The sequence below is a fragment of the Cuculus canorus genome, chromosome Z (assembly GCF_017976375.1).
Source record: "Cuculus canorus isolate bCucCan1 chromosome Z, bCucCan1.pri, whole genome shotgun sequence".
In the NCBI taxonomy this organism is placed as follows: domain Eukaryota; kingdom Metazoa; phylum Chordata; class Aves; order Cuculiformes; family Cuculidae; genus Cuculus; species Cuculus canorus.
In genome coordinates, this window is record NC_071441.1 from 33796697 (window position 1) to 33823040 (window position 26344).

The window sequence follows — 26344 nt, forward strand, 5'->3', positions numbered from 1 at the left end:
ACTTTCAGGCACGGGGGTTGCGTCTCAACGCCAGTAAAACACTTTTTCAGTGGTGGCCCGCGCATCTTAAGCAAGTCCTCCCCTCAGTATCAGTCGGAAGCACGACCACCCCCTGCGTGGAGCTCCGAGGCAACCCCCGCCCCTTCCCCGCCAGGCAGCGCCGCGCGCGGGTGGGCGGGAAGCGCCGGCGGCCGGGGGCGCGCACGGGCCCCGCCCTCCGGGCCGGGCCGGGGGGGCGCGCGTGGGGGGCGGCGCGGCACTCCCGCGGCGGTCGTTTGGGCGCGGAGCGTGCGCGCGGCGGCCCGAGGAGCTGCGGCGCTGCGAGAGGGGGGAGGGAAGGGAAGGGAAGGGAAGAAGGAGGAGGAGGAGGCGGCGGCGGCGTCGTCGGGTTCCGAGGAGGAGCCGGGGGGGGGAAGCAGGGGGGCGGCGGCGGAAGGGAGCGGTGGCGCTCTTTCGGCCCCGCGCGGGGCTGCTGCCTCCGCCGCCGCCACTTCCCGCCTGCCCGGGTGCACGATCGGCTCCCGGAACCTCGGTGTCTCGGCCGGGCTCCCGGTCGCGGCGCGACTTCTCGCGGTTCCCCCGGAGCGGCGGCGCGCAGAGCTCCCCTCCTGCGTCGCGGCGGCCGCGGCGATGAAGCTGAGCCGGCAGTTCACGGTGTTCGGCAGCGCCGTCTTCTGCGTGGTGATCTTCTCCCTGTACTTGATGCTGGACCGCGGGCACTTGGACCACCCCAAGAGCCCCCGCCGCGAGGGCACCTTCCCCAAGGTGAGCGGGGCGGCGCTGCGAGGCGGTGGGGGCCGAGCCCAGGAGTCGGATCCCGGCCCTGGCACCAACAGGTGGGGGCGGGACGGCGGCCTCGTGGCACCGCGCGGGCGGTGGGGCCGAGGTTCTGCCGCGGTGCTCGGCGCTGCCGGGGCCGCACCTCGAGTACCGCGTGCAGTTCTGGGCCCCTCGTTGTGAAAAAGATATTGGGGCGCTGGAGCGTGTCCAGAGAAGAGCGACGAAGCTGGGGAAGGGGCTGGAGAACAAGTCTTACGAGGAGCGGCTGAGGGAGCTGAGGTTGTTTATCCTGGAGAAGAGGAGGCTGAGGGGAGACCTTATTGCTCTCTACAACTACTTGAAAGGAGGTTATAGTGAGGAGGGTGCTGACCTCTTCTCCCAAGTGACAGGGCAAGGAGGAATGGCCTCAAGCTGCGCGAGGGGAGGTTCAGACTGGATATCAGGGAAAAAAATTCACTGAAATGGTCATCGGGCACTGGCAGAGGCTGCCCAGGGAGGCGGTTCAGTCACCGTCCCTGGAGGTGTTTGAGGGACGGGTGGATGAGGTGCTCAGGGACATGGTTTAGTGGCAGATAGGAATAGTTGGACTCGATGATCCAAGAGGTCTTTTCCAACCTGGTGATTCTATGATTCTCGCTTCCAAGCTGCACCCGCGGTTAAACCGTGCAGCGCTTCTTCAGCTTTGCCGTGTTTGCGTGGGAGAGGATTTTAAAAGCCTGCGTGTTTGCGGTAGCTTTCTGATAAGGAATGTTTCACTGTGATGTGAAAAAAGTGCTTCAAAGCGCACGTGCTACGCTGTGTGGAGTAATGCTGTGGATAAATAGCTCTGCTTTCTTATAGGAGTAAGCAAAAAAAAGTTAAGTTAGAGCTTATCGATGCTTCAACTGTACTTATTTTTTGAGAAATAAAAAAAAATGGAGTTCTTTAGTGCAACAGGGAATGGAATAACTCAGAGGGCGTGTTTAAAATGTAACTGTTATCTCTCCGGTAGAATCACTTAATTTTTCATTTAATGCGAGTGTAATAGTTGGTAGTATTCTGTCCTTAGTGGTAAAGATAAAAACCTTGACTTAAATGTAAGCAAAGAATGCAGATCTGTTCTGCCTTTATTCCTTTGAGTTGCAGTTCAGAGGTCAGCCGCTGTTTTTTGCAGGAACTGGGGGAATGGGAAAGAAGCTTAGAAGAAGAAGGGCTGGCTACAGCAGCCGTGTCTGATAAGTAAGTCCAGCAAGCCAGTAATGCCATGTGTGACGCTTGTAACAGCTAAGTATAAGTGCTGCTTTGGTGATACAGTTGGTATTTTATGTAAGGAAATCACTTTATTTGTTTTTATACTGCCAGTTGAGTTTAGTCCAGGTAAAGTATAGAACAGGAAAGCTCGTACATTGGTGGTCTTTTTTTTTAAGTTTTAGATTTTGGTTCAAAATGCTTTAGTGGACAGTGAAGATTATTATTAGACACGTTTTGTCTATCATTGTTGGTGTCTTGCAGTTGAAATTCCTGTCTGTGGCCTGTAGTGTGACACTGGTCTGTGGTGTGACATCATATTACTTGTTGTGACCAAGGGTTTAGTACCTTAATCTGTTGTCACACCTTTTTCCTCTAGATGATCTAGTTAGCTAAAGAGAAAACATTTCTTCTTCCATCGTCCTCCCGTCACTTGGTGTTCTAGAACATTCTATCCGTGTTTACTCTTTCTGCCTTTTCCGTATCTAAATTTCTTTGAGGCTGCTGTGTCTTACTGGAGAATCCTCTGCCTATCACTGGTTTGGCCCTTCCTTTGGATAAACCGTTACCTTTTTCTTTCTTAATACTTTGTCCTTTGAGGAAGTTACAGATGCAGTTAATGTGATTTTGTCATTTCCTTTTGCTGCCCCTAGGGTAGAAACTTTCCACTTAGAACTGTGAAATCTCTGATACCTAGCAGATGCTTTCAGAGCCCTATAACGTTACTTTAAAGTAAGTGCAAAAGGGGAACGGTGAAACAGGAGGCACCAAAAATATATGAGATGATAGCTTTAATCCTGCCTTAGCTGACAAAAAGTTGTTTGTGTCAGTGCAGTGTTGCCACAACTCTGTGTACTGTAAATGAAACTAGCCACAGATGTAGAAACTTCAAGATGTTTTTGTTTGTGAAAAGCTATGGCGTGGTAGATCCTCTCTCCTTAGGTTTAAGAAGGTATTGTCTTTCCTAATCACAAAGGTCAAAACTTAGTTTCTAAGTAAAAAAAAGAACTGAGACCTTTTTTTTCACAACTTATTCGATTAATTTACTTCATACCTCTTTCTGTTCTGACAATGTGCTAATTTTCCAGTGTTGGTGTTCCTCATTTTTGTTCTGGTAAAAACATACATAACCTTTTTCTGTCCTGGAAGTTTCATATTGATTGGTTTCTTCTTTCTGACCTACATGTCTTACACTGGGCTCAAAGGAGAGAACTGAATACCTCTGGAAGCTGTCTCCTGTTTAGCTTATAATTGTTTGTCTATGTAGGTTTTTAAATTTATTTTCTGCCTGGACAAGAGTTGGAATTTTTCATCTGGCAGTGCCTGGTGATCTGCATTCACCAAAGTGTCATGGTGTGTAATACCAGTAGTAGAATAAATTATTAGGATTGCTACTCCACTTTCATTTCCACTTTGTCTTCCAGACAAGGTGCTTTTTCTTTGCATGGACTTGGGGTAGTCTGACTTAGTCTTGTGAACTGCCTTCTTGCAGGCTTATCTGCCAGTGTGGTCAGGAGTTGTTCTTCCAGAGATTGCTTTCCACTTTGAGGGTTCAGGTAGTTCTGAAATGCCAACAGAAATGCCTTGCAGAAATAATTTGTGGACAAGTTCTCCCGAGATGGGTGAATAGGCAGATGCCTTTGTGTTCCCTCTAGCTCAATACTTGTAAATGCCTTTTACCGCTATGCTAAGCAGAACCTGAGGTCAGGTTTGGAAGGCAGTGGTGATGTTGCATCTTTTTAGGTGCTGGGTTTGCAAAAGCTGGCATCAGTAGTCAATTTGATACTAAATGTTATCCACTGAATGGTAAGGTAGAGTTATGATAACTATAATAGGACCTGAGCTAAAGGGATTTACAGCTTTGGTGGTGCATTTAAATCACGGTATCAGAATATCTGCATATTGCTGTAAAATTGAAGTCCCTGTAAGGTCCAGGCCCTTGCACTTGGCCTTGTTGAACTTGATGTGGGTATTGGTCTCCTCTCCCAAGTGACAGGTGATAGGACAAGAGGGAATGGTTTCAAGCTATGTCAGGGAAGTTTAGATTGAGCATTAGGAAAAAAATTTTCACAGAAACGGTTATCAAGCACTGGAACAGGCTGCCCAGGGAGGTGGTTGGGTCACCATCCTTGGAGGTATTTAGAAGGTGGGTGGATGAGGTGCTTGGGGGCATGATTTAGTAGTGGACAGGTACAGTTGGAGTTGATGATCTGAAAGGTCTTCCAACCTAATCGTTATAGGATTCTTCCCCCAGGTCTTTTTTCTTCCCTTCCCCCTTGCCTTTGACTGTCGTTATTTGAAGTGTGCACTGATCTTCTCATGTGTGTCTCACTGCTTTTATGGGTTCACTAGTTGCATTGCATTGTACAGACATGATCAAGTACAGTTTCTCTAAAAGCAGCTAGCTTGTTCTTTTGTTTCCGGTGTCCTTCCGGCAAAGCATTAAGTGGTCTGGCTGTTCGTTATACTGCTAAAGCTTATTGACTTGATTCATACTTTCAAGGCATCTACACAATCCATCAAATACTTCCACCCAAATGGTGCAAGCAGTGATGTTGCAGTATGGAGTGTTATTTCATCAGAGCTTACCAATAATTTGATAGTGGTACCACCTGACCTACCAGTGATGGTAGGAAATTAGGACCAAGTACATGGCAGAGACACCAGCAGTTTTCTGAATCTGTGTGTTGAACCAAGGTGCCTTGTGAACTTTGCTCTGGAGTACTGCTATGGTAGTACTTCCCCGTCTGTAAGGAAGCATCGCCTTTAGTCAGCCCGAGTGCCCCAGCAGGTGGTCCTAACTGCAGCATATCAGCTCGTGCTTCGTAGTTACCGTGCCCCAATTCTGTGTAGTGTAAACCTGCTCCCTCTACTGTCAGCACATCTGACAGTGTGCTTCCTGTTTTGAAATAGCTCCTGATACACTATGAACACCTTTTCTGGCTCGAGTTTTGTTAAATACCTGTCCGTAGTTAAGTTAATGAAATCAGTCGCTTACGTGGACTGTAAATACACACATTTTGTTGCTGTGTGTTCTCAGTAATTGATGAGCTCATTTGGGAGCTCTCAGACCTGTATTGTATGACAAAGAGCAAGACATCTCTATATGTAGAACTATTGGAGGCAGTTTGATCAGGTATTTAGGAAATATTTGTTTTACTTGAAGATGTGGATAGTGACAATTAAGGTTGTATATAATTCTAAAGTTGTCATTTTCTGTCTTCTGAGTACTGAAAAATTGTGAGCACAGTGGTTTAGTGGCATTCTTATGAGTTACATATCAAAGAAGATTGAATGTTGAATGAAGAAGGCCAGAAAAGGAATTATCATTTTCCTGCATTTGAAACATGTTGACTTATTTAAAAAAACAACACACAGACCCCTGTTAACAACATGTAGTAAGCTGACAATCTAAGTCTTTTAGTGCCATGGGAATAATCTTGAGTGAAAGGTAACGGAAATTTAGAATTTCTTCTGCTGAGCTTCTTAGTACATTGTAAAGGAGAAGGGGCTGTCTTCCTGAACATAATTGCAGGTCAGTAACAGTTCTTTATATTTCATAAAGTTTATGGTGTCTTCATGGCTTGTGCGTTTTGTGTGAAGTTTTGGCTAAGCATTATTCAAGCAGATGCTATATACTCCTTCAATTACAATCTTTAAATCTCGTGGAAAATACTGAGTAAAATGTGTTTTTCAGAAAAAAGGTAACACCACGTATATAAATGAGTACTTTCTTCTGCCTAACTTAAACTGCATAAACTAAATAGGGGTTTGTTATGTACCTTTTCTTTGTCTGACACATGGTTTTTTTTACTTTAAGTTTTGACTTGTTAAAATAAAAATAAACATTATTAAAATGTGCATACGCGTAATGGCATGTAAGCTGGGCTTCAGTCTTGTCCTGCTAGCCATTTAAAGATTCAATATGGAGTAGGGAGGGGAATCAAAAGGAAACTACCCTGAAATATATCAGCCAGATAGCAGTGAACATTTTTCAGGTTTATTGACTTTAAATAGGGAACAGCTCTAGGTTTGTCTCCGTTTCCCTGTTCTCTTTCCTTGCCATCAAATCACTGATGACAGTGTCAAATTAGTTCCTAACAGCATGCCTTATTTTTGCCTCTGTAAATTGCGTGAAACTAAAGTCTAGCATAATAGTATATTAAAGACCCTGTTATTGCTGCCTCTGGTAAAACAGAATGTGGAAGTCCATCCACTTCTTAGAATCTGTCAAACTGCTGCATCTTTAGAATAGAACTTTGTGATTTTTTTAAGAGAGCAAGCTTCTGTTTTGTAGTTTAGTCAATTCAGAAGAATTCCAGTGCCTTCCTGAAGTGAGCTTATTTTGAATGGTACTTTAAAGGTAAGAAATTGTTAATAAGGTTACTTGTGCAATTGTCATCCTCAGATATGCACATAAGCCCCCTGCCCAGATGAATAAGGACTTTAAACCTCGACTCGTCCTTTTGACATTAGCATTGTATGCTCGTTTTTTTGTTCTCTGCCCTAACTTGCAATATGAATACATACTGAAACAGTGTGTTTGAATATTATGCTTTGATGCTACATCAGATTGCATTTTTAACTTTTACCTTCTTGATTTTTCTGTACAGGAGGTGACTACTTAATTGCAATTTAGTGTGTTCTGTTCACTATACAGTGCTGTAATAATGAACAGAGAATGCTTTCTGGTCTAACCATCTTGATATACTGGCATCTGATCCGAGGTCTATATTAAGATTTTAGCAAAGTTAGTATGTAATTTGTGAAGATGTACCTGGAAATAGTTATTGAGAAGACTGGTACAGGAAATTAAGATTACTGCCATTCAGTGTAGCCAGAAAATGAGACTTTTTGAGTCCAGTTTCCTTACTGCTTCCTCTGGTATATTTGTACAGGCAGGCAACAATCTTGACTTGAATTCCACATTCCCTGGAGAACTCTGTCAATTGTGGTGTTTTATGTTCACCACAGCTCATTGGGACACTAGAGCCTCTTAGCAAAACAGTGCCAGAGAAGGAGAATGGGCTTTGGCTTGTTTTGAACCAAGCACTTTGTGTTTGTTGGCTGAATCTACATACAAATAATCAGGTTCCAGCTGATTAACCTCAGATGTTTCTCCTGTGGCTTCCTCCTCTGCCTTCCTGTTTCCATGAGATTTCCTCACCTCCGGGCCTGTCATACTTTAAACTTCAGTCATTTGAGCTAGCTGTCTTTTTCCTGATGAAATGATTGTTAGTGACCTGCTGAAGGTGACTGCATTTAGAGGAAGAGTGAACATTTACTGAGGAAATGAAAGTTGTGAGTAATATCCTTTCTGCAATGCTTAGATGGGAGAAACTGTCTGTTTTCCACTTCCCCAGAATAAAGCAGCGTGACCTTTCATTTTGTCATTGGATTTCCTTCCTTGGGTTGACAGTACGCTCCTTTCTGGAGAGAATCTGTGCTACAGATCAGGCTGCTGTCAGAAGCAAACAGAGAAGGACAAGCAGAGGGCAGTGCAAAAGCAGACTGCTTTGGAGTATTTGGGGCATGAAAACTGCTGGAGGGTTTGAACTGATTGAAGCATAAGGAGCTGTTTATGTAGCTGGGTCGTGTAGTGACAGTGGCAGGTTGCTCAGTGTAGCTAGCAGGTATAGAGAGTTTTTCTTCCGCATGGGAGGAGGGTATGCTGATCAGTGCTGTCTTCGCGTGGGAAGATCTGTTGGTTAGTTCCAACCCTATGTAACCATGGGGATGGTGAACAGATGCACTGCTCATGTGGTGCCATTCTTCTACCAATGCAGCTGTGCTTTTACTACTGTTGGTTTGTTGGCACTTTGCATTCACTTCTTGTAGAAACAGTTGCTTTGAGGTGGAGTAACAGCGTGGTTACCTTTTCACTTCTTAATAAAATCTTTTTTTTGCACAGTCTTATCAGTATGTTAAGGCAGAGAGACATGAAAGAGGTTTATACCAAAGTTGTTATAAACTTATTCACTGGTTGTGTAGGCCAGGTGATTCACATAGTGTTACATTTCATTTCTTTACGTTAAAGCAAGTATGTGGATTAACAGAACATCCTTTAATGATGTTCACTTGGACTAAAATGTACTTATCCAAACAATGTAGGTCCAATTTTCTGTGCATTTAGGCAGGGCTCAAAATCTTGGATAAGGCATGCTTCTTGTCTGACAAGACATGATGCTGTAAAGTCAGTGGGATTTTGCTGACATTTATGAATTATGCAGCTATCCAGATTTTGCTCTTCAGTGTCTACAAAGCCATGCAGATTACAAAAATTCAGGCAGAATTGGATAAGGTGAAATTGGTGCATCTCTGCTCAGATTAAAAAGAAACAAAATTCCCCCTACTCGCTACTAAGTATGTGGAAGATTTTCAGACTTATTTTAAAACAAACTCCTGTTAGAGTACATTTTTAGTAATGAAGGTTTTTTAGTTTTATTTTTTAATTAGACCTATTTAAAGCCACCTGTAATATGCTTCTAATCTGGTTTACTAGTAAATCAACATCTGTTACTAGCAACCAATAAGATGAAAAAGTTCTGAACTTCACTGTTCTATACTGTTTGGCCTTGGTATTTGAAGTTTGTTGGTGTTAAGTCAGTTGACTTCCTCAAAATGCTGAAACTGAGTTTCATTGTTTTTCACATGTTAATTTTATTGTCCTGAAGAGTTGCAGTATTTTCCATGTTTAGCTAATACTTTGAAATAATTTTGCTATTGATTTTTATGTTCTAGGCATTGTCTAGTTCTATCTGTTTAAAATCAGTAAGGTGAAAAGGTGAGTGTGCAATGAAAACAGACCCAGTTTTAGCATAATTTGGATCCATATAAAATTTTCACCTTGAAAATGGATTCCTTACACTGTTTTTATGTTGAATGAAAACTGGTATCCATTTCTATTTTGTGACACTATTGTTTCTTAAAGTTAATTCTCATAGCTGATGCATTTCACAACAGAATTTGAAAATATTTTTAAAATCTCAAAAGATTTGTTTGTCTGTCAGTTTTGACTTGGGTACTGCGTGAGGTCATAGTTAATGATCTTTAACTGCAGGTTTTTTATTTCAGGTTTTGCATTCGAGTTGAGTTAGTGCATGGCATGTTTAAATGCCTTAGAAGGAAGGCGTGATGCATCTCAGTCTTCAGAAAAGAGAGCAGAATTAATTAATGTCAAGTTCCATAGTTGGAGGTCTTTGTAAAGATTCTTTCTCCAAATAAGAGAACATCTATAGCTTAAAACTCCAGCTTAAAAATAAATTATTGCTGTAAGTATATAGAAATATATAAAGTAATTTTTGATTAAAGATAGTCAGGGACCAACTCATTGGTTCTTGTGACACAGGAAGCAGAGAACTTAGTTTGCAAAGAAAAGCGTTTTGTCACATAATAAACAGTAAAACCGTAGAACTTGTTATTGTAGATATTTGAAGATTTAATGTAGAATAAGTTAAATGAGAAGTCCATCGTAGAGCTATGAAATGACCTCCAGATTGGAAGTTTCTATCAGTCTAAACATGTATTTGGTGTTTTCTTTAATGTTGGGGTTATTTTTTTCCACCTCTGCCCCCATGTCTGTTATTGGCCAGTGCTGGAATGAGAGTGATTGGGTAAATGACATAAGGCAGATGGTTACTGTCATCTATGACCAGGTAGTTGATAGGCTATTGCTAAGCAATGTTAAACCTTTTTGTTACAGGAAGAGCTAGAATATTTCTAGAACATACATGAATGAGAATATGAATTTTAAAAAGTTGCCTGATTTTAGAGTTGTAGAGACAGCTTATATAATGGTGGGATAGGTGTGACCAGCGTTTTGGCTGCTTACATACATGGTACCTTTGGTGAACTATAATCGTGTACAGTGAAGCAGGTAGTAATTTGTGTAGATGGCAGCTATACTTCAGCTTCTGAAGAACCTAAAGATCAGAGCTGTGTTTGTCAGCCTGTAAAGCCCCAGTGAGTGTTATTTTACATACGTTATTTTTAGAGTGATTAGCATAACGGACTATTGGCTTTTTTGAGTAGAGAAACCTTTCTTTCAAAATGTCATGGATGTTGGAAGGGAAAATACTAATTTTGTACAGAAATGTGTACACACATCTTTAATACAGCATTGGAAAGATTTCAGTCTAGTTGTTTCTTCTGTGCCACCAGGGGGCATAGATCTACAGTTTTTTTTTTTTTCTTTCTAGTATCTCATCATCTGCATATTGATTTTCTGATGTTTTCAGTTTGTCTGTTTTGTAAATTTGTAATATTTGTCTTTCAACTATTGAGATTCTGGGATGTTGGCCCTATATCTCAATTAGCTTAACCTGTAACTGTTGTCAAAACATACTTCTGTGTTTTGGGAAGCAATAACTGCCTGTCTTGCATTTTAAAACCTATTATTGTTCTCAGGATGTATCAATCTGGGGGTGGGGGGGGGGGAAGGCAATGAGTCAGCACTTTATACAGCCCAGAAAATGAGGCAACAAACTTACCAACAGATACTAGACTATACTGTCACAATTTAAGGCTGGTGTGGGCACTAAACAAATGACAGATACTGTCTTTTAAAGCCTCTCTCTTCCCAAGAGGGGAAGAGAAAAAGAATAAGGGTGAGAGACTTAGGGGTTGGGAAAAAAAAAAAACAAAACCTTCAGGCAGATTTAATGAAGCAACAACTATAAAAACGAAGACGATAACATTAATAAATAATAATGAAATATTTACAAACCCAGTATTGAACTCTCACGATAACAACCACATTACCAGTGAAACTGCAGGGCAGGCACTGATGAAGCCCCCGGACTGGACTCAGCAGCACGAGGGAACTGGATTCAGGAATGTGTGTATTGAGATTGAAGGCAGAAGAATGGATAGTGTCCTCCTGTGACACTGGCCGTAGAAGAAGAGGATCTCATCCTCGGTTCCCTCTGTTTTATGTGAAGTATGATGTATATGGAATAGAATACTTCATTAGTCAGGTTTGGGTCAGCTGTCCTGTCTGCTGTGACCGTTTTTTGCCCTTTGACTTACGGTTCTCCAATATGGCTTATAACAACTTCAGCAGCAGCCTTGGTTTCTATAGGAATAAGTACAAGCAAGAGCATTTCTGCATACTGTTTGTACTGTTACCTTGGTAATAACTATAAATATCAGCGTTATCGCTTCTAGAAGCAGACACTGTCTGGAAAACATGTCCGTAACTTCAGAAAAGGTAGTCACTTAGAAGAGGCTTAAATGAAAAGTAAAATTACTGAAAGGAGGATTCGTTTTCTTTTAGTTCAAACCAGGACATGTATCCTGGAGAATAGATAAGGCTATTCGCAGAAGAGAACTTCTGCAGAATTTCAAATAACTTCCATAAAGATAGAACTAGAGGAATGATGGTTTAGAAGAACCTGAAAGCCTTACTGGTATCTCTTGGTAAGCATTGGTTTTTTTTTAGTCCTGCAGACTTCTCAAAATCAACAGAATTTAAAAGAAAGTGCACATCATAATTTAGAAGATGTTTAATCATTTGCAAACTATAGCCTAACTACAGAAGCTGGAATTAACTTGGCATTTTGGGAAAGCACTTTCTCCCTTAAAGGAAAGTGCGAAGACCTCAAGTGACTTATTGCCAGAGGGGAAAAAAGTGTCATGTACAGGTGTTGCTTCTAAAATTATTTTATATTATTTAGAAACTAAGGCATTTGTGCTAGGAAAAACCTTTACTTGTGGTTAAAATCTTAGGTCACAGAGTAGTGGTCTACTGAATCAGTGCTGTTTGTACTGAATGTAACAGGTAAAATGCAATCCCAAGCACAAATACATGCTGGGCTGAGAATGGATTTAGAGCAGCCCTGAAGAGAAGGTCTTGGGGGTGATGGTGGATGAGAAGCTCAACATGAGCTGACAGTGTATGCGTGCAGTCCAGAAAGCCATCTGTGTGCTGGGCTGCTTCAAAAGAAGTGTGACCAGCAGATTAAGGGAAGTGATTCTGCCCCTCTACTCTGCTCTCAAGACCTCATTTGGAATACTGCATTCAGTTCTGGAGTCCTCAGCATAGGAAGGATATGGATCTATTAAGAGTCCAGAGGAGGGCCACGAAGATGATCAAAGGGCTTGAGCATCTCCCATACAAGGACAGGCTGAGAGAGTTTGGCTTGTTTAGGCTGGAGAAGAGAAGGCTCTGAGGACACTGATAGCAACCTTCCAGTACCTGAAGGTTGCCCAGGGAAGTTGTGGATGCCCCATCCCTGGAAGTGTTTGAGCCCAGGTTGGATGGGGCCTTGCGATGCCTGATCTAGTGGGAGTTCTCCTTGCCCATGGCAGGGGTGTTGGAACTAGATGATCTTTAAGGTCCCTTCTAACCCAAAGTATTCTGTGATTAAGTGCCTGAATCTGCAGCAAGTTTTGTTGTAATCACTGAGTGTTGAAAAAAAACCCTAATCATACATTGTATATTTTGTTTTCTGACCCCAGCTTTAGTAATTGGAAGTGACTGGCTTTTTGTTCTCTATCTTTTCTTATTATTGTTAGTTTGAAATCAGTCAGATGAAAGAAATAAATTACTGTTGAGAGGTAATGCTCCTGAAAACATGTTAAGGAATCTGGCTTTTTGTGATCCTGTAAAAGCTAACACATTCATACCTGAATAAAGCATACCTCAAATAATTCAAAAGGAGTGGCTAGTACATGATAGGGCAGTAGCGAATCCGGGTATCTTGTTCTGCTATGCCTCTTCCTGTATTCCCAGAGGGATTCCTCCTGTATTACAGTAATTGAATGCTATTAGATTTCTTTGTTCTATCTTTTTCTCCTTCTGGGTTGCTTTGGGAGATATGTTGACTTCTTTCAACTCACAGTGTTATTCTGTTTCCTTCCTCTTGTGGTGCACGTTAGTATCGTCTACATAATCCTTTTTTTTGGCCACTAACTATGACCCTCTGACTAAAAGTGCTATCTGTTTGAGCTGTGTTTTACAGGATTATCTTGATGTTTGTAATGGTCTAATAATACAGCGTATTACTATGATCAGACTTTTAATAAAAGGGATCTTTTATTAAGTGCTGTTGTTTATATTTCTCAGTTTCACTGAAAATAAGAAACTTGGTGTTTATTGAAAGACTGTTTCCATCTAGAGGAAAAACCTGAAATCTGCACATCCTGATAGTCTCGTCATTATGTGACTGCCTTCTAAAAATAGCTTTTTCTTCGATATTCTGATGCGATGATAAATGAAGAGATCAAATCCTGAAGTTGTCATAATTGGTACTTGAAACAGTGCAACCTCTTAAGAATATCTTAGTATCATTGATTAAATCTTGTGCTGGGAGTTCAAGTTCGTGGTGGAAAATGTTAACTTTTGTTGTTTTCTCTTATTCTGAGAAGAGGAGGTTCAATATCTTATAAGTTTGTCTTTACATTAAGTGTGGAATGAAGATTTATTTGATTTTTTTGTATGATCATGCACTGTTGTAAAATTGTTGTTTTTTTAATTCGGTCCAGAATTGGTCTGAGAAATAAACATTACTTTTTTTTTTTTCAGGGCCAGCTTTCAATACTGCAAGAAAAAATAGATCATCTAGAACGCTTGCTGGCAGAAAATAATGAGATCATTTCAAACATACGAGATTCCGTGATCAATCTAAGTGAATCGGTAAAGGATGGTCAGAAAAATCCAGAGGCAATAAACTTAAGTGCTTCTGAGCTCTTCTCTTCTGCTTCAGTTTTTCTTGCAGTTGATTCTGAGGATTGTTTGTTTGCCTCAAAAAGTGGAAGTCATGGTTCAGATGTACAGGTAAGCATACAGCTTTCTCTCTTATTCTACTGGAGTTTAGCTGCCATTACCTTTTAATTATGAAAACATTTAATTACTAGTAAAAGCTTGGTACTAAGCTTCTAATCTAAGTTATAATAGAATTGTACAAGTGACTGTTCTGTTTAGCAGATATTATGAAGAGTCAACTTTTCAAAAAGCTTAGAAATTCGTAAAAAAATCCCCAAACAAATCCCAGTGATTACACTCGGATTACTGTCCAGTTGTATCAGAAGTTCTTTGGAAATAATTTGCTTGAGGGTCTCTTTCTGTTTCTCCAAATTGTTCTAAAATCAATGACAAATAAACTGGAAATAATGGATAGTCTTTATTTAAATAGGTTTTACATTTTGGGTGTATATATGTAGATGGGTCTGAACGGTGGGGTAGGGAATGTGCAAGAACTAATAATCAAAAAAAATCTCAGGTACTGTATTCTTTCTTGAATGCTGTTTTCTGTATTCCATTGTTCTTGTGTTCATGTTGACTGGTTGGCATGAACTGTGGAGGCTGAAGTTTTTAAAGTCAGACACTTGGCATTTATTTTGCTTTCTGGTGGTGCTTATGAGTTCATGGACTTGTATATACTCAATTTTAGTGGAGTGTTTGAGGAGTGCTGAGAATACTGTGTGAAGTTTGTGTTCTGTACTGTCTTGTGGGACCACTATAAATTTTCATACTATTCCAGATATTAAATTTTGAAGTCCAGCTTTCTCATTCTAGAAGGGGAAGTATTTCTATTGCTGGAGAAAGGTGGTGGCCTTGAGATGAATAAGTACACATATTGGAACAATAGTAACCTCTGATGTATCATTCATAATGCCTTTAAGCTTAGTGAAAGACACCACCTTAATATATCTTTCACAGAGAAAATAGGGTTTTTTAGAGGAAGTATCTGACTGTTCATGTTTCTAATACACACTAAGACTGCGCAGGAGAATAAACCATGTGGACCTATGATCACATGCTTTTAAGTTACTGGGTTTTTAACAGCTTATTTCTTGTGCAGTCTGTTGCCGTATTAAGTGACGTGCTTTTCTAGGCACATCAGAAATATTATAGTAAAGGTGAATTGTGTATTTTGAGGTAAAATGTGGTGGCTTAAATTCTTCGCTATGTTAACCTGAATGGAAAGCAAAACGTTTTTTTTTTTATTCCCCCCCCCCCCCCATGTTGTATGCATGTCCTTAAATAACAGATCTAGCAGACCATATTCTTAATATGGGTCTCCTACTCGCGTTTCCTTTCTTTGCCATGGACAGGGAGAAGGGGCTCTAATGTTCTTTGTGTCATTGCATTAGTACCTTGTACTCAGCAGGTTATCCACTGTCATCATTAGGTCACGTCAAAACTGCTTCTGTATACAGTTCCTCATCCTGCAAGACTGACTACATTTCAGTTGTTGAATTGAAGACCTTGACTTTAGCAGAATTTCTGTGACACCGCATTAATAAGCTGATGTAAATTACTGTATTTCAATACACTTCTTCAATTTAATGCTTTGCAAAGCGTGATGTATTCTGCAAGCTCTGTTAATTTATTTTTTTCCAGATTCTTTTATAAAGACTGAGATTCTGACGAGATTATTTGGAGCATTGTATTTTTTAAATAATTGTAAATTCTAAGACAGCTTATAAGTGTTAATTAACCACTGTTTATGAGTGTTAACGCAAACCCACGGATTTGGACCTTACTGTTTCCATGTTTGTGTCAAGTGGATGCATGAGAATGAATTGAGACCCTAGAAAGAAGTAAGAGCTCATATAGGTGAGAGGTAGTGTATGTATAAAAATCATTTTAGAGAATGAAGGCAAAAGGCTTAACTTAATAAATTAGGAGAGTTCATTATAGCTTCCCATAATGGAGGAATCATTATGAGGATGCATTCAAATATGAATTAAAAACCTTTATGATATTTCAGTGAGACGTATTACTGAGACTTGCTCCTTGGAGAGATGTATTTTCATTGTGTAAATAGAACAAAACAAGTTACTAGTAACATGAGACCCAAAAGATTCTTGGATAGGACAGCTACAGGATGTTTTTCATGAAGGAATTGTAAATCAAGAAGTTGTGTACTTTGTTAGTTGTGATGTTTCTAAGTAGGTAGGAAATTATAATAGAGCTGGTCACTGAAAAGAACATTAACTTGAGAATTGATGCAATTCAAATTAAATAGACTAATGTGTACTTTTTGCAAAAGATAGAAATGGAGCTAGGTAATAAAAAGGAAATACGAAGAACTCTGGATTAAATATAGTTGTGACCTGATGCTTTTTTAAGTCACTAATTCAAGAAGTATCTGTACTTTGTGTTCCGAGAAGGCAGAATTCTAAACAGCATTCATGCTAAGCTGGGGGGTACTCTAACTCATATGGTGAGGTGTCTTCTTTCTTGTCTCTTTCAACTACTGAAGCATCTAGCCTTGTGCTTAGTCATGTTGCCGCTTTTAAAAATGAGGCATGAATAACTCTTCAAAAAGATGGCCTGAAGAGGCATAAACAGTGCTTTTATTCTGTGCAGTAGTTTAGTGTACACTTGAGTAAATGTGATGCTTGCTCAAGACTTCCATTACTTCAGCAGTTTGAGTCCCTTGGCATAGTGGAAGAATAAGCCCATATAGAAAAAAAGGCAACTGGTAAGTTTTAAGATATTTTAATTGAAGAGCTTATACCAACATGACTATTCTCAAGTTAATGTTATTTTCAGTGGCTAGCTCTGTTACAATTTCCTACCCACTTAGGAACATCACAAGTAACAAAGTATGCAATTTCTTGATTTACAGGCCTAATGAAGACAGGCAACAAGCATTCTTTTTGAATTTCTATTTGTCTACCTTTTTTACAAAGTCCTTGCTTACTATCACAGTACTTCATACTTAAAAATGAAATTAAAGTATATCCAGGAAATTTTTTGCTTGTTGCCAACGAGGTGCTTGGAAGTTGTTCTTCACTTGCAGGCATGTAACCTGCTCAAGTGATGACATAAATTGTAATTAAATCTTTGCACAATTATTACTGAGGATGGTGTTGTATGAAAGGTAAAAATGATTTAGCAATTGTCCTCTGTATGTCTTGGCATAAGTATAGTGATATTAGCCTGACCTGGCTTCAGTTTATTCTTGTGGAAGTTTGGGAGTTGTATTTTTTTTTTTTTACTGGGCAGTTTTTTAAATTGCTTCTGATTAACATTAAAATCATGGAATGACTGAATGGTTGAGGTTTGGAGGTACCACCTAGAGCCCGTTGTCCAGGATCACGTCCAGATGGCTTTTGAGTATCTCTAAGGATGGAAATTGTACAGCCTCTCTGGACAACGTGTGAAAGTGCTTGGGCACCCTCACACGGACAAAGTGTTTTTTTTTTGATGTTCAGGAAGAACCTCCTGCATTTTAGTTTGTCTAAATGGTTGCCTCTTGTCTTATGACTTGGCACCACTGAAGAGGATGTGGCTCCTCCTTCTCTGCACTCTTCCTTCAGGTATTCAGACATTGGTAAGATCCCCAAGCCTTCTCTAGGCCATACAGTTTCATCTGCTAGCCTTTCCTCATAGGAGAGCTGCTGCAGTCCTTTCATCATCTTAGTAGCGCTTTGCTGGACTCTCTCCAGTATGTCCATATGTCTCTTGTACTGAGTAGCTCGAAACTGGTCACAGTACTGTAAAAATTGTTATCTTGCAGATTGCAGAGAGTTGCTTGTAAATTTCAGGCTCCATCCATGAGAAAATCTCATAGGAGTGTAGGCAATTACAGGAATTGCTGCTTTTTATATAAATGTATTTTCATTGCTGAAATGTCAAAAGGGTTTATCAGTCTTAAGGTCACTCATTGGTAACTGTCAAATGTATGGAGTATGCACTTTTCATCAGAAGGTTGCATTTCACAGGAAAATTAGTTTCTCAAAATAAAATTTTACAAGAGCAAGAAAATACAATGTTAGGCTAATTTCAGTGCAGCCCTTAATTAGTCCCTTCAAGCTGTCCATACAGAATGTGTGTATTGACAAGTACTGCAGCTGTATTCTCTGTTAAGCAATATTGTAAAAGGTGGAAGCAATTCTGGTGGAGCAGTGATGTGAAAAGATCATCTCATATAGGCCATAGATATACAGTGTATGGACACTGTAGGCTCAACTTAGGCTCTGCTAGTTTTAGGGTTACAGTGACTTGTATTCCCATCCAACATTACTTACTTGTCTTTGTATCTTAAGATAAAGGCCTGTAGTGAATTGATCTTGTCTGGCTGCCAGATGCCAACCCAGCTAAGGTGAACCCACTACAGTCCTTCTGGTTTACACCTAGCCTGAGGCTTGAGGAATGAGAGATAAAGACAGTAATTGGGAGTGCTGATGACCAAAAGTTGAATTGGACATTGCTAGAATGAAATAACTGTGAGCTATTTCTGTTATTGTAACGAGGTGAAGGGGCAGGGTATGGAGTTTCATCGTGTGTAACATTTCCATTCTTTCAGTGTTCTGTCATTTTGATTTTGGTGTGGGAATTCTTTTGGTAGGCATGAGTGAATTTTGTGACGAGTGTGTGATGAATGTGTAATTTATCAGTAGTTTTTAGATATGTGTTTCACAGAATTGAACAGGATGCAGGTGCCCAGGTGTTGTCAGAGGAGAGTTCCAAGGGGTGGTGTTCATAAGGAGAGGCCAGTGCTGCTCTGTGATGGACGCAGCTGTTCCAGCCAGCTCCAAAACAGACCCATGGCAGGATACAGCCAAGCCTTCCATCAGCAAAGTTGGTGGCAGCTCTGGGAGAATGTGTTTTAAGAAGGGGGAAAGCACTGCATGGCAGTGACATGTAAGGAAGAAAGTGTGGGAGAAACTATGCTGCGAACACCAAGGTCATTGAAGAAGGAAGGTGGAAGGTGCTCCAGCTGCTGAAGCAGATGGGAGACTGGCATGGAGCAGTTATTTCCCTACATACTGCGGAAGACACTGTGCCAAAGCAGGTAGATATTTTCAGAAGGAGTTGTGGCTCATGGGGGCTCCACACTGGAGGAGTTCCTGAAGGACTGTAGCTTGTGGAATGGACCCTATGCTGAGACGGGCAAAAAAGTGTGAGGAGGAAGAAGTGACAGGAACTGTTATGGGCTGATCACAGTTCATATAACCAGCCTTACACTGCTTGGGGTATGGGGACATAGAGGTGCTGGAAACAAAGCAGTGATATTGACCTGGGCTAGAAGAAGGGTGGGGAGTAGGTGTTCTAGTTTTGTCTTTGTTTGTCATTATCCAATTGTATTTTAATTGGCAGTAAATTAATTGGTGTTCACCAAATGAAGTCTGATTTGTGTTTCAAGGTAGATGACACATGATCTCCCTTTATTTATCTTGAGCCACGAGTTTTTATTCTTATTTCTACCCCAGTCCTGTTGAGGAGGGAAAATGAGAGAGCAGATTGGTAGGGGATTGACAACTGGCCAATGTAACCTATCACAAGGCCTTAACTTCTTCAGCCAGATGTTTGTTTCAATTGTCTGTACTTTTTAAAATTTTCCTGGCAGAACAGTTTACCACTGGAAAATTTTAACACTTGTGGTGTTCATGTACTAAATGACTCCTGTAGGCTATTTTGTGGAAGTGAAATGTTTATTGACAAAAGTTGGTCAGGTGTAAAATTGTACTTCAGCATATGGCTAGAATAAACTAAAGCTTAGTTTCTTTTTTAAACTATGATGCCAGTAAAAGACAATGATTTGTGGTCATAAAGTTTGCCTTCTTTTCTAAAAGACAACCAACCAGAGCACTACATGGTGGGGAGGAGGGAACAAAAAGAAATAGTTGGGTGTGATAACTTTGGTCTAAACTCACATTTAGAACACCATGAAGATTCTCTTTGAAGCTATCTGGTGGTATCTCAATTTCATAGGAACTCGTAAAAGTAACTTAAGAATTCCTCTATTTGCGTGCAACCTTCTTATTTGCGTTGACAAGTAAAGTATGTCCTTCCTTGTATAACTGTAATTCCTTGTACTGGGCAACAGTAAAACTACAAGGGTTTTGATATAGCAATTGGCTATATTTCTATACTTTTTTTCCTTGATAGCTTCTTTCAGTTTGACTTTTGCCTCAATCTCTCACGTTGTCATCCCTTTTTGACTGCTTGTTTCGTTTGTTCTTTTCATCTCCTGCATTCCCCTATTTAGTGTATTATGCTATTCTATATAATACTTGCCCTACCCTTCTGCCCCTATGCCTTGGAGAGCTGTCACAATGTTTGTGACTTAAGGCTGTTATTCCTACTATCTGTCTAATAAATTGCAGTTTCTTTAGAATAAGGCCTATCAAATGCACCTTTTCCTGCCAGTTGTCTTGAGTGTCCTAATGTGACTGGAAACTTGCTCTCATTTGTCTGGTTTTTGTTAATTTGAGACTTCATTTCTCCCTGTGTGTAATGAACACCCCGATCCATTATCTATGAAATCATGTTTTTGTGAATTCATGTTTTATATTCCTCTTACTTTTTTTTTTTTTTTAGATGTTGGATGTCTATGACCTTCTTCCTTTTGATAATCCAGATGGTGGCGTGTGGAAGCAAGGATTTGATATCACATACAATGAAAATGACTGGGATAGTGAACCGCTTCAAGTTTTCGTTGTGCCTCACTCACATAATGACCCAGGTAATATTTGAACTGTATTGCTTTGGGTATCTAGAGGCTTTTGAATTAAATATATTGCCGTTTCTGTTAACATTTGTGATTTTTTTGAGCATACTACTTTATATGTTAAATATAAGTCTAACAGTGCAGTTAAGCAGATTGACTTCGAGTGACAACTGCTATGATAGAAGTTGTAGCTGTTTTTATTTATTAACTGGAGTAGGACTTCAGTGTTGATGTTGGAAGGTAATATGGATTTTCTGTGTCATCCTGCTGGTAACCCAGTCAGTTTATTCATTGCTGTGTTGAATGTGGCCTGTTCTTATTTTAACCTTTTGGACTGTCATAGATATGTAACCCTTAGCCTGTGCTAGAGATGAGTTTTTTGGAACATGTGACAATGGCAAATCTGAGGTTTTTGGTTGTAGCACTTTGATTTGTGCACATCCCTGCCTCGAGCTTACAGTGGGATAATATAAAGTCTGGATTTAAACTGATACCTAGGTGTGCTTACGTAATTTTGGGTCTTCCTCCCACATGGATGTTTACTGCGTAGTAAAATAACATGGAGAAGCGTCACTAAAAGCAGTGAGTTATACTGCTGTAGTATACTCCTGGTATATGTACACCGGCTATGAGAAGCTGGTTGTTATTGTGGAAAGCCACAATTTCAGTGATTTTAAACTTTACTGCTGTTTATGTAACAATTTAATTTGTTGTTTGAAGTCCTGTGGATCTGAGTGAATTAAGATAATTTGAACGTAAGTGAGTTTTGTTTGCATATATCTAGGGTTTTCAAGGAAAACGATCACTGGAATTTGGAGGGACTACATTCTTCAGTTATGAAAGCTAATAAAACAAAGTATGGATATAATAAAAATACTCAGAGAAAATAATCACAGTAAGAACTTTGATCTCCCTTGTGGTAGAACTTGCTTGAATCTTTTGTACATTTATTTCTTCTCTGATTGTTGTTCTCCTGAAAACAGTCCTAGAAAGAAGCTGTGCTTTGTACAGTAACTTAATAAACCTGACACCGTCCTAAAGGAATGTGCAGAAATTGTAATTCTCTTGATTCTTACTAGAAAGGGGAATGGAGTTTACTCCTCTCCCTTCTTTGTGCTGAAGCTAGGAGGATCATATCCTAGTTGGGAGAGGAGTGTGGTTGTCATCCTATGAGATGCACGTGCCTGGTGTCACACATGTCCTCCCGAGATGATTTTTTTTAGCTGTATTGAACAAAGACACCCTGCAGAGTGCAGGCTGTGATATCTAATGACGAGTGTGAGGATTCAGAACTGCAGGAGAATGTCCTGAGGGAAGCCGAGAAGATCTTTGCAGAAAACTTCACCAGTGTCCATTAAAGTCATGTGGTTTGATGGGGCCTGAGTGTTCTGGCACTGACTGTTTTTCTTTTCCTACAAATTCTAGTAATTTTGTTTTATATTTTTAAAAAAAATCATTTTATTTACAATGCATTTTGTAATGGCCTTGCAAAAGGAAATATATTTGGCTCATTTCCTCTGTTGTGCCTGGCCTCTCTTGTCAGTACTCCTGGAGAATTGACCAGAATTACTGTTGCCTTTCTGGAAGGACTTTTTGTACTAACTCTTAGCTTTCTGACCTCCAGCCTTCTACTTTCTTCTTCACATCTAGGTTCCTGTTTTGCCTCCTGTAGAGGTGGTAGATTTTCACAGCCAACACCTTTTATATTTGACAAATCTTGGTGTTTGGTGCCTTAATCTAGTGTTTGGTTCATCCTGTAACACCAGTTCTGCTTTCCAAAAATAGCTCACTGAGCACTCATGTTATAAGGAATTTGAGTATTGAGGTTGTTGGACATCTTTTCATATTAAGATTCTTTCAATAGATACCAAGATCTGTCACTACAAATTACTTTTCTCCCTCAGTGTATGCCAAGCAAGGCATGCAGACTTGAGGCTGCTGTTGGCTTAGCTGGCCAATAGCAAAGAGTATCCATATCAGGTTGTGCTGGAGGAGGCTTCATCAGAGCCTCCTGGTTTTTAGATGTGTCTTCTGGGCCTAACAAACTGAATAGCTCTGTATTGCTCCTATGAAAAGGGTCCCCAAAATAGTGGAATTCTTGGGAGAATGGACACATCTCTTACTAGCCTCCAAATTAGGATGGCAAAAACTCCTCTAACACTTACTCAGTGAGGAGTACCTTGAGATTCACTATATATTTGCTATGATGCTTGGAATATTATACCTTCTTTTGGAAGGTCAGAAGTTAACAAGGGTTCTCTCCACATTCATAGACCTTCTCTATGCATGGGGTTCTTCTCTTGTCAGGTTTGTGTTATTAGTCTTTGTTTAGCAAACCCCACCAAACGACAAAAAAACATAATAAAACCCTCACCCCCTAAAAACCAAGCTAGCAAATAAAAAACCTGAAACAAACACCTCCCAAACACAAAACAAGCAAAAACCAGAAGTCCCAAATAAAAAAAAAAAATCAACCACACCACAAAAAAGCAAACAATATCCAACCAAAACCCCAACCCTCCCATCCCCTCCAAAAAAAGTTTGTGTCGCAGAAATATTAAACTTCTACAACAGATAAAGCATAGGTACTTCTCTACGAACAGGGGCAGCCTTACCAACACCTCTTCCTATTTAACTTCTGTTATTACAAATCATGAAATTTCCTATGCTTTCCCAGTAGGAATTTTCTACTTGCCCAGGAGGTATGTTTCTGATGTGTCAGTCTCTTCCTTAATTTGATATCTGAATGATGTCTCTTGGTGCTCTTGAGAGCTCTATTTAGTGAACTTTAATCTCATCTATTTTATCTATTAATCTGATTCTATTTTGCCGTCTCCAGCACTGTTCTAGCCGTCTTCAAATATAGGGATGTGGGCTGTAATGAACTTAGCTTCGGAGATGGATTTTTACTGGCATTCAGATATCTGTCTTGGATTGAACCATTCATTAAATCTATACTAAGGTACTTGTTCTTCTAGCTCTCTGAAAGAAGTCTTCTCTGTGGCTGCCCCTTCAATAATAAAGTTTGAAGTTCTGAGTACGGATTCATCTTTCTGATGCAACTATTTTCCTGCATAGGTTATTCCCAAAGACCTGTCTGAAACCTTAATGGCGTTATCATTCAGCTTTGATAGCTGACTTTCTTAATGATGTCTAGTTTTTGTACCTAAAGTCTTCTTCCTTAATACCCAAGTTCTTCGTGCCTTTACTATAAAATTCTATCTGTCCTTCTACCAACAGCACTAAAATCAGGAAATCTTCATGTCCTCATGCATGTAATCTAAGTATCTTTCAGTTTGTCCAGCCTTCGCAGTCAATACCAAGTAGAGCTTAGCTGAGATACAGCCCTTGTAAATGTAAACTGTTCCATCACCAAAGGAGATTGTGCAAAACAGGTTATTGTTTGCTTTTACAAAAAGTGCTTTCATAGAGGTTTCCTGACTTGGTACTGCTTTTGGTAAGGACGCTTTGCATATTAGTAAGCACTTGAAAGAAGGAAAATTTATCTGTAACAGAGAACTGAAATCTATTGTATAGCTAATAAGTTACATTATTCCTTTCCCACAGAGGATTAAAAGGCATGGTGCAAAGGAAATTCCTTCTGGCAAAATAGCTTAAGGCATAATGAACTGATAGTGTTAACAGTGTATGTGAAAAATATTCACCAAGAAATGGAGTCGTCAAAGATGTGAATACATCAATTGCAGACACTTTAAATCTCATATTTTCTCATCTGAGGCTACTTTCTTTTCAGCTTTTTATATCACAAGGTATGCTAGTGAGAATCTGTTGCTCAAAGGCAGAGAAACTGCCTTGAAACAGATTCAGTAGGGTAGGGATAGGGGGTGCTCTTAGGTTCTGGGTAGTGACTTAAGGCCTGATGCTCTGGAACAGGTTATGTTACTAAATTCTGCTAAATCTGGGTTAACTCTTCCATGTGAATTCAACCAGGACCCACAAACAGGAGGTCTCTATGCTTCTCCCTTCATTAACTGCTATATTTACCCATTATTGGAAAATTTGGTATGAAAACAGGCCACCTTCACATTTTTTGTCGGTAACAGGCTTAATTATCTTTAGTTTCTGGCAGGTGATGAAGATTTGAAAACTTTGGTAACTTGTCTGATTTGGGGTGGAATGCGCCCAATTCAAATTAGTCTCAAACCACGGAGAGATATTCAGTTTTCCTAGAAATGTGTTGTGTTAGGCTATGGTCATTGCAGATTGGTGGCATTTCTTTCTGGAGCAGATGAATGAATGATCGTATAACCTGCTATGGTGACAAAACTCTTATGTTAGCATTTATGTGTTTTGAAAGCAGTTTCACGTGACTAGGCGGCTGAACTCCAGAGGGAAGAACCCTGCTTGGGGACGGTGGTATTGTCAATCAGCACTGAACTGGAAAGATGATATTCAGATATTGCCCATGGGGTCAAAAGGCAACTGTAGCATTTATTGCTCTGTTGGCAGTGATAATTTTGGTAATGTCTCCTCATTAAATTATTTAAGAATTGAGACGTGAGCTTTGGTCCAGTACACATGCATACTACAGAGTATTGCTGAATGTGGTAGAGGCTTAGTACAAGCAGCACTTCAAGTTAAGTTGAAAGAGACATTTTAAAATAAGATTTTCTGTCCCCCCTCCATCTGCCCACCCCGAATTTCTACCTAAGTGAAAATGTATGTGCATTTATGACGTATCTAAATAATACTTTTCAACACTTCAATTTGTAACATTGGTAACTTTATCTTACTAACACTCACAGTAACCCTTTATTTTTTAAGACAGCCTCGATTTCTCAGGAGGGAATCTGTATAGCACTTTGAAGTGAACTGCAGTGTCAAAATAAAAGAAAACTTAAGCATAAAATTTTGATGCTGTTAATACACTATGGAGTTTGGGGTTTATTTTCTATTGACTAGATCTGGATATGATTTTCAGGTGACATCTTAGTTATCCTGTCATGTTTTGAACCCAGTTTGAGACTGTTGTTTAACCCACCAAAATATAAAAACAAGTTAACATGAAGCTGAAGCAGAAAAGAAAAAATGCTGTAGTTGAATGACATCTGAAATCTTTACCTTTAAAAGTTTCAGCCTATGAACTGGAAGTTCATTGATTCATATGTTCATGTTGTGTTTTAATAGGAAGATTAAAAGATCACAGTCGCCACTGTTTGTCTAGAACTTGTTTTCCTTTTTGTAGACATGAACAGTGTATAATTTTTCTAAAAAACAAAGAACTATGGGGGCTGTGTAAAGACTATAAATTATACATTGAGTGACAAACACAAATATTTTCTGTTGAAGATGAGATCTAGGAATTGAATGGGAAACGGGGCAGCTCACAAGTTTTTTTAATTCTCTGAATCCTGAGCCCATGAAGGACTTGAATCTGTTAGAGGTCCAGAGGAGGGCCATGAGGGTGATCAGAGGGCTTGAGTGCCTCCCGTACAAGGACAGGCTGTGAGAGCTGGGCTTGTTTTAGCCTGCAGAATAGAAGGTTCTGAGGAAACCTTATAGCAGCTTTCCAGTACTTAAAGGGGGCCTACAGGAAAGGTAGGGAGGGACTCTTTGTCGGGAACAGGAAAGGTAGGGAGGGACTCTTTGTCGGGAAGTGCAGCTATAGGATGAGAGGTAATGGTTTTAAGCTGAGAGAAAGTAGATTCAGGTTACATATTAAGTATTAGAATTGGATATTATTTTTAACGAGACTGTGAGACAGTGGAACAGATTGCTCTGAGAAATTGTGTATGTCCCATCTGTGGAGGTGTTGGAGGCCAGATAGGCTGAAGCTTTGAGCAGCCTGATCTAGTGGCTGCTGTTGCTGCCCATGGCAGGTGGTTGGAACTAGATAATCTTTAAGGTCCCTTCCATCCAAAGCATTCTTTGATTCTATGAAATTACAGTGGAATCCTTACATTGTG

At 40.0% G+C, this 26344-nt stretch overlaps 1 protein-coding gene across 1 annotated transcript in view; it reads left to right on the top strand.

Annotated features, from left to right (window-relative positions):
* Positions 1 to 367: 367 nt before the first annotated feature.
* MAN2A1 (mannosidase alpha class 2A member 1) overlaps positions 368 to 26344 on the top strand; it is an 83739-nt gene continuing 57762 nt past the window's right edge. Inside the window, exons 1-3 of the mRNA XM_054054780.1 lie at positions 368 to 765; positions 13532 to 13783; positions 20288 to 20432. Coding sequence (XP_053910755.1) covers positions 631 to 765; positions 13532 to 13783; positions 20288 to 20432 — 532 coding nt within the window. The 5' untranslated portion in view covers positions 368 to 630. The remainder of the gene's footprint in view (positions 766 to 13531; positions 13784 to 20287; positions 20433 to 26344) is intronic.